Source organism: Lontra canadensis, unplaced genomic scaffold (assembly GCF_010015895.1).
Source record: "Lontra canadensis isolate GAN:19392208 unplaced genomic scaffold, GSC_riverotter_1.0 scaffold1, whole genome shotgun sequence".
Taxonomy (NCBI): Eukaryota; Metazoa; Chordata; class Mammalia; order Carnivora; family Mustelidae; genus Lontra; species Lontra canadensis.
Genome location: NW_022630995.1, coordinates 87,202,461 through 87,216,603, shown reverse-complemented (window position 1 = coordinate 87,216,603; position 14,143 = coordinate 87,202,461). Strand labels below are relative to the sequence as shown.

At 41.0% G+C, this 14,143-nt stretch overlaps 1 protein-coding gene across 1 annotated transcript in view; it reads right to left on the bottom strand.

Annotated features, from left to right (window-relative positions):
• The window catches only part of QRFPR (pyroglutamylated RFamide peptide receptor), a 45,000-nt gene extending 31,070 nt beyond the window's left edge, over positions 1-13,930 (bottom strand). Inside the window, exon 1 of the mRNA XM_032858538.1 lies at positions 13,571-13,930. Coding sequence (XP_032714429.1) covers positions 13,571-13,910 — 340 coding nt within the window. The 5' untranslated portion in view covers positions 13,911-13,930. The remainder of the gene's footprint in view (positions 1-13,570) is intronic.
• Between the last annotated feature and the right edge of the window lie 213 nt (positions 13,931-14,143).

Below are 14,143 nucleotides of genomic sequence, written 5' to 3'. Positions count from 1 at the left end.
AAACAAATGTTCACCTTCATTTGCCCCATAAATACGGCCCTTTTGGGGGTAGTCAGTTGGAAGTCTCACCTGAGGGGAGGACGCTCTGCCCAAGCCTCTCAATCCAGACTCCAACTTCCCCAGCTGATGAGGTTGGATGTTCTAAGTACCCAATTTGATGTAACTCTGTCTTATTCTCCTTACTGCTTACTATTGCCCTCATCTATGCGTAGATTGCCCTTTTCTTCTTTCTGTTTCTATTCGATTTTTAACATATCAAGAAAGTGTTTTTATCCTCTTCAAAACTGAGAGTATGGGTGCTGTGAATCTTTTCTTCAGAAAAAAACATTAGTAAGAGTGGGGGCTACCAGGGTTATGAGAAAGTAAAAAATCTAAAGACAAACAAATAAAACAGGGATAAAATCAGTGTATGAGTTTTCCTAGCTTCTTTCTCTCCTCCACCCTTTCCTTCTCTCCTTAACTAAAAGACATGCCTGCTGGATAATTCCCTTTCTGGGTCATTTTATTAACCAGACTGTGTGGAATAATTTGGGTCAGTTATCAGGATGGAAAATTTGCATAAATAAGACTGAGATTTAAAGAGCGAGAGAGAAAAGGTGGGATGTGGAGGGAGAGAGACAAAGAGAGAAGGGGAGATAGACTGATGAGGATGGAGGGAAAGAAGGAGGCAGTAAGAATGTCCACAAGGGGGGCGCCTGGGTGGCTCAGTGGGTTAAAGTCTCTGCCTTCAGCTCAGGTCATGATCTCAGGATCCTGGGATCGAGCCCCGCATCGGGCTCTCTGCTCAGCCAGAAGCCTGCTTCCTCCTCTCTCTCTCTGCCTGCCTCTCTGCCTACTTGTGATCTCTGTCTGTCAAATAAATAAATAAAATCTTTAAAAAAAAAAATGTCCACAAGGAACTGAAGCATATGTTCATAGTCAATGGAGGTTTCCTTGGGGTGGGATGGGGAAGTTGAGAGACCTTGAAGTCTACCCTTACGAGATGGGGGTGTGAGTCAGTGACGGCTTTGTATTAATACTAGGGTGGCAACATTGTGTCTACTGTCTGGGGTGGCCTGAAAGGACATGTGATCTTTGCAAGGTGAAAAAGTTATGTGGAACACTATCAAGTGTAATAGTAAAGACCTGAATGAAATGGAAGAACAGGGTTTTAACAGAGAGTCTTGCGAGTAATGAATTAAAATCTTTTAAAATTTCTCTGAGACATATAAATAAAGATCAAAATTATTTTACACTAGTGTTGGTCACTGAACTAAGCCTCTTTGAATCTGACACTTGGAGCGTTAGGATTTATTCGGCTGTCCAAGAGTATTAAAGCAGAAGGTGGAAGATATACGATAGGAGAAAGATTGAACAAACTGAACGACTGAATACTATGGCAGTAAAAAGCAATCAGACTGAATAAGCAAGCCTTTGTCCCCTGGTGGAGTGGAGCAAAGTCATATTTATGGCCGAGCCCTGGAGACTCATGGATTCTTCATGTTGAGCTCCACACAGCTGCTGCTTCAGATTCCCCTTCAATTTCCATGCGACCTACCTGTTACTGTCCTGAAATTCAAGAAAGCCCCCTCTTCTTCGCTGCTATAAAACAGGCTTGCCATAGCTCCAATTACTTGAGGTAAATTGAATCTTTGTTCCTTGCAACCAAAAAAGCAGACATGAAGATAAATACAATCTCATTCTTCTGTATGTCACAAAAATAAATACAACTGATTTCTTAAAAGCCTCAAATATTAGTATAATGTCAAATTAGGTGATAACCTTTAATAACTCAAAAAATATTTATTGAGAACCTACCATATAACCTAGCAATAGCTATGCAATTAAGTGGTGGATATACAAGAGAGATCAAGTCTTTGACCTTATGGAGCTTATATTCTAGTGAAGGAGACAAAAACAGACGAACAGATTGTATCTTCAAAGTCATAAAATTCACATGTATTATTTCCTCAATACTGAAAATCAAATTTGAAAAGTGTGCTCACTGAATTAACCAGCTGTTTTTGCGTCTTGCAAACAGTGTGAAGATGTGTATTTTATACCTAAGGATTTATTTATAGGTAATATAAAATTTTAACAGGACTACATCTTGCCCAAAGTGAAGTTTTATTTCATTATGTTTTCATATAATCTGTTTTAAGCATTAGATCAGTACCAATTTCCAAGGTTTCATCATCCTGCCTTTTTTTTTTTTTTTTAAATAAAACTGTCCTTTTAAAATACATTTTCACTGTCTTTTCCTCAGACCCGCTGAGGAAATCACTGCTTGGATCAGGTTTATATTGATACTTAGATTAGATTTTGACTCAATAAAATTCCTCCTCATAAAAATAAATTCTTCAGTGTTTATAGAAGATGCAGTAAAGGAAAAGTTTTAAAAAGCCAAGAATGTTGCTCAGTCTGTAGACTAGCTTGACAGGACTTCTAAACCCGAGTCAATATGGACTTCTGTGAATAGGTGTGTGTTAAGGTTGCAAGCGTCAGTAGACAGGTGGCCAGAGCCACTGAGAGTCAACAGAGAGGAATCCATTCTCAGGAAGGTTTTGGGGGAAAAGACCAGAACAACTTTTCATTTCATAAGTTTGTCCTCCAGGTCCCAGAAATAAGTATCTGCGGTCTAACTGTGCAGGCAGCACTGTGCACATACGGGGCAGAAGCAGGGGATGAGACAATGCATCGCAGAAAGAACAATCATGCCCTATTCCAGCAGAGCTGCTATGGTGAAAAGCCTGACACGGAAGCAGAGCTCTTGCCCTCAAGTCCTGGCAGCAGCACTTCCTATTTATATGAGCATGAGCACGGTCCTAAATGTGGTAGATTAATTTAAAAAAAAAAAAGGCTCCAATTTCCCCTGTCACTGTCTGCAAGCTTCCCCAGCCCCCATCAATGTGACTTTGCCAAGTGGAGAGACTCCTTCCCCACTGATGGCGTGATTTGCTTTAATGACAGAAGGGACACTGGTGCAACTTCCAATCCTGGGCGAGCGGTTTTGAAGCTTCTGCTCTCACTCTTTTGGAACACGGTGCTTCCACATAAAGAATTGTGGACTATCCTGCTGAAGAAGGGAGCCACATGGGACAGAGATATCCTGTCCCTGCTGAGGTTACCTAAAATGGTGAGCCTCCATCAGGCTGCCAGAAGAACGTATTCGTCGCGGGAGTGCCCTCAGGGGAGACTAGCAGAAGAACTGCCCAGCAGACACAAGCCAAATGGCTAAGCCACTGACACTGAATAAGGAGCAAAAACAAAAACAAAACAGTGGTTTCTTTAATCTACAAGGGTTTGAGTAATTTGCAATGAGAAAGAGATAACTGATGTACTAACCCCATCTTTTTGTGCCTCCATTTTCTCCTCTGTAAAACGGGGATGATAATATACTTCTCACATAGTGAGCCCTAGGAGTTTGGTGGTCATTTTGATATTATTATTTCCATTTCTCTGCAGTGCAAGTGAGGCTCTAGCAGTCAGAATTGCCCAGATCCCAACAATCTGTGCCAGCACTCTAGAGCTGTCCAAAGGACAGCAGTCATGGAACTGATGTCACTGTTGCACCCCGACTGTGATGGCCACACTGAGGGGCTGTCATGAGCCTTTTTCAGGCCATGAACCAGGCAGCAATAATGTTCACAAGGTAACTGGCCTCTGAGGTTCACCTGGGGGGAGTGGGATAGGGAGTGTGGCAAAAGGAGCGGCATTACAAGACCAGGGCAGGGCCAGTGGGACGGCTCTGTTTTAATACTAATGTAGTAACCTTGTACCTCCTAATCTGCAGTGTCCTGGGAAAAACCCCGAGCCTGGCAAGCAACTACAGAATCTATAACATCCCCAACAAATCCTTGACCATTTCAGCCTCTTTTCAGGATGTATATTTGCTTCTAAAATAAAAGAAAACAAATACTCTTTTCTGTTTTCTGAGTGCAAATGATTAGTTTGAATTTTCATTGAGGATAGGAGTAAATATTTTCATGACAGTTATTCAAGACTTTATTAACAAAAATAAATTATATGGACAGGGTTATTTATAGTGGTTTCATATAAATGCATACATATGTCTTTGATAAATTAATATTGCAATTACAGTTTTTTTTAATCTCTGCCATCCTGTACATACAAACATGCCTAACATTTTAAATAGTAATACTTGGCAGCTATAAACGACAATCTGCTTCCTTCTATAGGCTACCCACCAAGTGCCAGATCCTTTACATACAGCGTTATTCATTCTCCCAGCAGCCTCATAAGGTAGGCATAGCTTTTCCCAAATTTACAGATGGGGAAACCATAAAAAGAGAAATAAAACAACTGTTCCAATGTGAAACATGGTGTTTGCCGACCTGCAAAGAACACTGCAGATATTAAATGCCTCTCAATTTTACAAAGAGTTTTTTCACTTTATTTTTAAGCATGCATTGAACGCATGCGTGTTTCAAGTTTTTTAGATGAAAGGTTTTATAGATGGAAATGTGTAAATATTGCATACTTCATACTGAAATACAATAGGAAATCATAAGAACTGGGTATCCATTAATATTTTTGATGAACTACAGAATGATGTAAATCTTGCATCTTTGTTGTAGTTTCTGCTGCTGCATTGGCCACTGGGGGGCAACATCATATATAATTTTATCACTTCTCTTGGTCTCCTAATAGGGGCAAACAGAATGCAAGGAAGTGTAGTTAATAGCTAATTCAGTAACCTATGAGTCATAAATGGTGCAACAGTATTAGAACCCAATATTGTCCATTCTAGAGTGTATATTCATTTTCACTGCACCAAACTATCTCTTTTATCTCTCCCAGGTTATGAGAACAGTTATATTGTAAGGAGAATTCCACTAGTCCTTAATAATCTGCAATCTTTCTGGTACTATAGATGATGCATATTCTCAGAACACAGCCACACGAAGAGCAAATCTAGTTTTGCCTAGGTAGATAAAAACACTAAACACTTGAGTACTTCAGAACTAATCATTAGAAATCAATCCTTAATTTTAATATAGGAAATGAAACAACAAAATTACCTGTGAATACACATTTGGGTTGAAACAGGGAGTTCTTTTTTTAAGAAAAGTTTATTTATTCATTTTAGAGAAAGAGAGAGAAGGGGAAAGGGCAGAGGGAGAAGGAGAGAACATCTCAAACAAACTCCATGCTGAGTGTGGAGCTGGACATAGGGCTCAATCCCCGAACCTTGAGTTCATGACCTGAGCAAAAACCAAGATTTGGATGCTTAACCAACTGAGCCACCAGGCACCCCTGAAATGGGGAGTTTTAAAGAAAACATGAGCCAATAGCTCCAGGACCATTTTTCATAATACCTGACAAAAATAACCCAAGAATGAAACTGCACTACAGAAGGAAGTGAGGCTGGGCACAGACGGGGAGAATGGCAGAGCCCTGGAGTCACTGTTGGGAGACCTAGATTCAGCTATGCCTGAAGCTGGACCTAATCCTCAGTTTTTCAGTTCCATGAGACAGAATATCCCCCTTCACCTTTTCTTAGGTTAGTTTTAGACAGGCTTCTCTGTTTGCAAACAAGAATCTTAATAAACCAATCACTGGTCAAAGAACATGCTAAGCTATGTTCTAGGAAAGCAAATGGAAAAGGGAATTTTTTTTTTATGCTTTCTGAGTACACAATGAAATTTTTCAAATTTTCTCATTGCCAAATTCTTTATGCCCTTATTTTAACTGTAAAATATTGTTGTCCTAGGTAGAGAGACTCATACAAATCCCATTGCTGATAGGACCACCTTCCAGCCTCCTGAGAAAACTTAGTAAATTTCTTGACCATGGCATCTTTTCTTCTTAAAGTGTGCACATAATTGATTCAAGAGGAGACCACCCAGAGGCTGGTCCTATGGCACAATTTTTTATTTGACTTCCAAACTACTGTCGTTGGGTCTTCTCTTAGATTTACTTAATTTTTTTTACACTTCTTCACTTCAGTGTGTCTATTCTTTGTCAGCAGTTTTCATCATTCCTGTTTAAAGTTTTTTTTTTTTTAAAGTCTCATGATACTGTTGATTTTACATCAGTTTTACCATATTTAGTTTCCCCCAGGAATTCTGAGGTTTCTAAAATGTTATAGAAAAGGGAAAATTATTATTGTAAATGATATTTTCTAACCACTAATCAAATAATAAAGTAGACCTGAAGATGTTCCAGTCTAATCCCTCTTCGCTGAGCTGGCCCCCCAAATTAAGATCTTTTGACCACATAATTCAACAACCTCCTTTTAAAAATTTTTTAAAATTTATTTATTTGAGCGAGAGAGACAGAGACAGAGAGTGTGCACAGGGAGAGGAGGAAGCAAGCTCCCCGCTGAGCAGGGAGCCAGATGAGGAGGATAGTAGTGGGGGGGTGGTTTGAACCCAGGATCATGACCGGAGCCAGAGGCAGACACTTTGACTGAGCCACCAGGCACCCCAACAACTTCCTTTAATAACCGATTTCAGAATTTATCAGGTTGAAATCTCTAAAAACTCACATAATCTTTTTTTTAAGATTTTATTTCTTTATTTAGAGAAAGAACATGAGACCCAAGGAAGGGGCAGAGGGAGAGAGACTCTCAAGCAGACTCCATGCTCAGTGGGACTCAATTTCATGACCCTGAGATCATGACCTGAGCCAAAATCAAGAGTTGGACACTCAACCAAGGAAGCCATTCAGGCACCCCCCACCTAAATCTTTTGTGTGGTGAACAGTGAGTGTTTTTTTCTTTCCTACCCTCCTTCCCTTCAATCTTCATTCCAGTAAAATCCTTTCCTACAAATATGAAATCTAATGGAAAATCTTATTTATTGAAAAGAAAGAAGGGAGCTGTTTTGGTGAAGCTTTGAAACACCCATGCACACCAGCCACCAAGGCTCTGGGTAGCTCGGACTGAAAACCTTGCTGTGGGGGTGTGCTCATTTAAAACTAGAGTTTTGGGGCGCCTGGGTGGCTCAGTGGGTTAAAGCCTCTGCCTTTGGCAGAGGGTCCTCGGATGGAGCCCCCCCGCATTGGGCTCCCTGCTCAGCAGGGAGCCTGCTTCCTCCTCTCTTTCTGCCTGCCTCTCTGCCTACTTGTGATCTCTGTCTGTCAAATAAATAAATAAAATCTTAAAAAAATAATAATAAAACTAGAGTTTTATGCTCCAGATGAGAGAATAATTCTTTCAGTCTTTTGTCATATGTCAGGTATCCCAACATTTTAATCATTTTCGGCTTCTTTCTAAATCCACTTCAAAAGACTCCAAAAAACTTTAGGGCTTGTGTAGAGACTTAATTGATGAGTATAATGGGAAAATCACCTCAAAGTTCCATGTCAAACTTCATTTTATACAACTTACGTGTGGATTTTCCAAGCACTGTAACTCCGATGGCGATTTTTTCCCCTACACTGTAGAGCAACCTTGCGCTGGTGTATGTGGCAGGCGCTGTGCTATGGAAGCACCTGGCCTCCTTTATTTCTTTTCATCTTCACAACAGCCCACGTCTTGGCATTGTCAGCATTTGCTCTACATTAGTGATTCTCAGCCTTGGCTACAAATTATGTTATTGGGGAACTTCTGAAAATCCAATAACTGGGTACTCAGACCAATTAAATCAGAATTTCCCAGGGTAGAAGCCAAGCATCATTTTAAAAACTCCCTGAGCGATTCTATGCGTTGGCAAGACTGAGAGCCACCGCTCTAGGCAGAATTTTCCTATCAGCCGCTGAGAAAATGAGTTTTTGCATTTTTTTACCCAAGCAAGCAGTCTTCAGGTATAGTAAGTAGATGCGAAAGTGCCCTTCTCCCAGTGAGGCTGCCATTACTTAGGCTATTTTGGGAACTCCTTGTCTGTAATTGCTTTTAGTCAATTTACCAGTCATCCTTAGAAAATTCTTTTCAGTGCCCACAGCAGGATTGCAGGGAGGTGCAGAGAGCTCTGGATGCAACTGGGGAGATCTTCCCTTCCCCTGGCTGTGACCCTACCCACAACAGGATAAAAGCAGGCAGAGAGTCCTGTGGCTCCCACAAGGCCAACAAGCCCTTCCCCATCTCAGTTCATTAATGCTGAGAGCAATAAAGAGGCTAGAATGAGATCTGATGTTCTACCTCCTTCTGGGAACTCTTCAGAATTAATCCTCCCATATTTTGTAAATTCACGTTTACCTGAGTCACCATGAGTCCCGTTCTCCTAGACCATCCCTTGCCCCTGGACCCAATCGAGGCTCTAAACATTCCCATTCTGATCCAAGCCTCCAGTTCCCCAACACTTCCCCTGTGCTTTCTCCACAGTGCACTCTGCAACTCTGACAACAAAATCCCCTGCCTTCTCCATTTTTTCTTTGAGTGCTACACTCCCCGTCTTGCTCTAACTGAAACCTGGCAATTCCATAAGGACTCAGCTTTCTCTACACCTTTAATATCCCAGCGCAAACAACAGATACCCAGAAAATGCTGAATACAAAAATGACTCAGACTATTAATGATAATAGTTTAGACCCTGGACAGAGAGATAAGGTAGGGTGAGAGAATGTTGGATGCTAATAAGAGATCTGTGTGTAAATGCCCAGTCTCAGATCAGGGGGATTACGGCTTAAGATAATTAGATACTGATTTCAGAATTATCAGCAAAAAAAGGAGAGTCCTGGTTGGAGCCTCTATGCAGAAATGGGTGATGAAAGAAGAAATTGCACGCTAGGCTTCAGTGGACACACACTCAAAAACTAAGAGGAATTACAAGAACCATCAAAGGGCAGAATATAAAGAAAGAGAAAAGTGTTCTGGAGCATTGTTGAGAAGCAAAATCTATTTTGTGGAATTTAGTTGAAAAAAAACAACGTATTCAGACAGGGAATTTGGAGGAGCATGTATATATTTCAAAGAAAGAGATTAAAGGAGGAAGAAAAAAGAGACAAAATGAGGAAGAACAGACTGCAGATAAGGAGAGGTAAATTCCACGGCCCCAAGAGTACAATGGGCAAGTTGACGGCTAGAGTTTGATCAGATAGATTTGTAAGCAGGATACACACAGAACTTCCAAGGCCTGACTCCTAATTGCTATAACAACAAAACCCCATCCTCATATTAGTGATTTTAAAAAACCATAAACAAATGCTATTTACTGTTCTTGTGGGAAGAGAATCCCCATTCCTGCTAGCTCTGTATTGGATGTTCTGGGGAGTAGTGTGGGAGTAAATCAACTAGTGGGTAAAAGAGTGTTGGCATATGCCAGACGTATACAAGAATTGCACATACACTTGCCTCAATGCTGACCAACACTTAGATGCTGAATTTAGATCTCCTTCTAAATTGAGTGTAATTCACTTAAACTAAATGTTTATGGATACACTTTGTTGCACCTGTCATTTATGGTGCCATCACTGTAACAAAGGAAACTCAAAGTCTTTGCTCAGTGGTATGCTGGAAAACAGCTGCATGGTTTTGTTTTGTTTTAAAAGAAAGTTTTTGCTGCTGTCATCCACAATGTAAATATTCCTGTCATGACTGATTTCAAGCCAATAACATGACATCTCTGAATGGGGAACAGGGTAGAGATGTGCACAACAGTCTCTTTAAGTCTGCAAGCTGGTTCCAGAGAGTCAGATATAACTAGTTTGGACACAGGCTGGCACAAAACATTTTTAAAGCCCCTCAGGAGGTTCTCTGTGTAGCCAGGTCTGAGAATCATTACTTATAGTGGTGCTTCTCAAATTTTCATGTGCTTATGAATCACCTGGAGATCTTGTCCAAATGCAGGCTTTGACTCAACAGGCAACATTGGTCCCTAGCAAGGGAGATAAGCGGACTAGGAAAAGAAGAAGAAAACAGTCATTTATAGCCCTACCTCTGTCAGGAATGTTTGAGGGGGAGACTTTGAAGAAAAGTCACAAACTGGAGGTCCATGAATTATTTGTGGCCAAACCCCCAGGGAGGTTTTCTTTTACCCAACTGCATTTTATTTTATTTTATTTTATTTTAACTAAATGCCAAGATCATAAAATTCCAAAATTCCATTTTTCCAGCTTCTCTGGAGTTAAAAAAAAAAAAAAAAAGAAAAGAAAGAAAAGAAGAAGAAGAGCAGTAACAGCAGCAACAACAAAAGATTTGACAATTCAGGGCACACAGTCCTGCCTCCAGGGGTCCTGCCCCCTTTAGGGTAGGTCCTGAGACTTTGTCCTGCCACTGTTGCCTCCTAGTGGTTTCCACTGCTTTCTTTATATTTCCTCCTTCACCCTGGAGGAATTTGAGGGGTAATCATATTTAAGTTTAGCATAACTGATACTTTTCCCTCCCCAGTTGCACTATCCTACCTTTCTGTCTCATTTCCCACCATCCCTCACATATAAACTATATACTTGAAATGACTTACAGTGTTCTTGGAATTCATCACCTTCATTCTTTCCTCCAAACTTTGGATTGACCCCTGTTCTTGGGACACACTCCATCTTTCTTTCTCTGCTGAAAACAATCTGAATCATTCTTCAATAAGTAGCTCGGAAGTCCCCTCTTTGGAGAAACCTTCCTGACTTTTATACTCCCACAGCAGAGTGGATCCTGTTCTGTTACATCCTATATTTGTTCATTTGAGGATATTTCTTATTTTCAGAGGTCCAAAAAGGGATTAGATTAGCTTTATTCCTTTTTTTTTTGCATTACCAAGGTAGAATGCTTTGCCTTAAAGAAGGTCCTCAATAGCCTTATGAAATTATAAATTGTGAATTACCATTGAACTATTAGATTACTTTTCCTTGAAAGCTCTTTTTTAATTAATTTTTAATTTTTTTATAAACATATAATGTTTTTTATCCCCAGGGTTGAAAGCTCTTTTGTTAATTTATCAAGGGAGCTTTAAAATTATTATCCTATCCTATAAAGGACAAGTTAATTCTGTTTGCATTGTTACCTCCAGAAACTCTGCAAACTCTTTCCTCTTCCGTGATAGTCAATTTTGGTGTTACTTACTTGATTTGTAAGAATATCTATTCTATAAGTCTAGTCCCAGATAAACATAAGCCACCTAAAATTAAACATTTCTTAACATAATGAATACCTTACACTTTCATGATATAATCAATTTTTTCAAAGCACTTTTACTAATACACTTTATCCTCACTGTAATGTGTGAATTACATACACAATGCATTACCCTTTTTCAGCATTTAGAAGCTAAAGTGAAATGTGCTCCATGAACTAGGAAGCAAGAAAAACAGAAAGTTTAAGAAAAACTTTCACATCACCCACCCACGTCCTTGGGAAGGAAGATCTACTCTGTCGTCTTCCCCAGGCATGAGTTCCCAATTTGCTTAGAGGCTAAACATCCACCTTATTTCACTTCCAGGCATCGAGAATTCCTAATATTTTATCAAAAAACTGAGGCCCAGATGTGTTAAATCAACATGTATTAGAGCCAATATAGGAACCCAGGTCTTTGGATTCCCAGTATAACATCCCACTTTTTTAAATTGTGTTCACCTTCACAAACAGAGCTATAATCATCCAGAAATATATACATGCTTCATAAATCTGCCTTCACAAACATGTAGAAATCGAAACTCTTATGCCCTTTTCTCAAAAAACTAGGTTTGTGTGATGATCAAAATTTTCCCCGTTAATTTTATGGGGTTAGTGGCACAGGACAACTTTAAAATGTCCAAGTACAATGATTTCATCAGAGTGCATAAGAAAGGCTGTAAGTCATAAGTTGGTTTGCCACTTGCTGCATTCTGTGTCACTCTCACGTCAGTGCTATGTTCTCTAATGGTTAGTGCATCTTTGGAAATACTTACATCGTAGATGAGATGGGAATCAAAGATCTTAGCCTCTTGATGCACTAAAGATAAACCCAATGTAAATTTATAAAGAAAAAATGCCAGGGAAAGAAATTGAAGAGCTCAACTTGTTAATGGTAGGATAAAAGAAACTCTCCGTGAGATTAAAAGGAAGTGCAAAGGAATGGCAATGGCAGGGCTTGAAGGCATAATGATCCATTTCTCTAACATTCTCTGTATTTGCAGCCACTTTCTATGAATTTTGATGTGGTTTCAAGAATGCACCCATCCATGACAATGGGGCCCAACCAGAGCTTCATCTCCAAGACACACAATTAAACACAGGTGACAACAGAAGGCATTACTGCTTATGGACTAGAGCATGCTCTGTAGCTGTGTGTCTGGAAAGACTGGATTACCTGGGGGAAGTGCACTGTCTAGCGTTTCTCAACCTCTACACTGGGATCCCAGCTCAATAACTCTGAATGGCTTCCCTACCACTTCCACTCCCCTTTAAAGGAAGGAGAAGGAATCAATGTCTCCTTCTTTATCAGTCAAGAGGGGCATATGTTTTCTGTGTTAACTCTCCCTGCTTGATTCTGTTAATCTAATCTGAAAAAAATCACTACACACACACACACATATATTTGTGTGTGTGTATATATATATATATACATATTTTAAATTAAATTTGTATTTAAATTAAATTTATTTGTATTTAATTTAAATTAATTGTATTTAAATTAAATTTAAATTTAAATATGTATTATATATAATTACATAATAATTACATATAATATATAATAAATAAATAAACACACACACACACACACACACACACATATAAAATTACTTTTAAGCCCTGTATAAATTGGATCTACAAATACCTACAAACACCTGTTTGGAAGCCACAGAGGCATCTGTGGAGTGAGAATGTAAGTTGGGAGGATGAGTGGATATCGGTATTTTTATTTTTGAAATATTTTTATTTTACTTAAAAAAAAACAGAAAAAAGGGGCGCCTGGGTGGCTCAGTGGGTTAAGCCGCTGCCTTCGGCTCAGGTCATGATCTCAGGGTCCTGTGATCGAGCCCCACATCGAGCCCCGCATCGGGCTCTCTGCTCGGCAGGGAGTCGGCTTCCCTTCCTCTCTCTCTGCCTGCCTCTCTGCCTGCTTGTGATTTCTGTCTGTCAAATAAATAAATAAAATCTTTAAAAAAAAAAACAGAAAAAATCCTGGTAATTATGGAAAAAGGAGCTGGTGTGCAATGGAAAAATAACTGGTGTGCAATGCGACTCCCCATCTCACTGCCTTGTACTTTTCCTAGCATTTTCCTGTGTCTTTTTAAATTTTATTTTATTATGTTCAATTAGCCAGCATATAGTACATTATTAGTTTTTGATGTAGCCTTCAAGGACTCATTAGTTGCTTTTAACAACCCAGATCTCATCACCACACCTGCCCTTCTTCATACCCATCCCCCGGTTATCCCATCCTCCCACCTGCCCCCCACCCCATCCCTCAGTTTGGTTCCCGGGATCCAGAGTCTCTCATGGTTTGTCTCCCTCTCGGATTTCTTCCCATTCAGTTTTCCCTCCCTTTCCCCGTGGTCCTCCGGGCAATGCAAAGAAACCTGTGTCTTTAAGCGACAAGAAGAAGCGTTGCACCGACTCAAGTACCAAAAAACTCTCCAAGTGAGCGCAGGCGAGGAAGTTCTAAGAAAGAGCTCTGGATTCTTTTGGTAGAGAGAAAAATGTAAGGAACAAAGGGGCGGGGAGAGTCCGTGGAAGGCTGGGGGATTAGGGAAGAAGGTGCGGACGTGGACTCACCCCCCAGCCAGGTGTCAGAGATGTTCTGGAGCATGGTGACCGGGATGCAGAAGAAGGCGATGAGCAGGTCGCTTAGCGCCAAGGAGCAGATAAAGATGTTGGTGACCGTGCGCATGGCTTTGCTGCGGGTCACTACGTAGACCACCAGTGAGTTGCCAAAGAGTGCTAGCGCAAAGATGAGCACGCCGGTGAGCACTAAGGCCACCTTGGCGCGCCCGGGCAGCTCCGGGGTGTAGACCAGGGGCCGCAGCCCATACCGCGCGATGAACTGCTCGCGGGTCAAGTTGTGGTCCCGTAGTAGCCGGGAAAACTGCTCCCGCGTAATGTTGAGTGATTGCATGACGCGTGCTCCCGGAGCGCCGTCCGATACAGCCGGGCCACCCACCGCCCCCCAGGCGCACCGAGGCGCGGCGGGGTGGGGGCTGCAAGGAGACAGGGCCGACGGCCGCTTCACCCTCGGAGGCCAGGACAGCCTCTGTTCCAGACTCTGGCGCGCTAAAGGACTCCGGCTGCACCCCAGGATGTTCGGGAGAAGGAAAGCAGCGCGGGATCAAACCCGCAATCAAGAGGCGG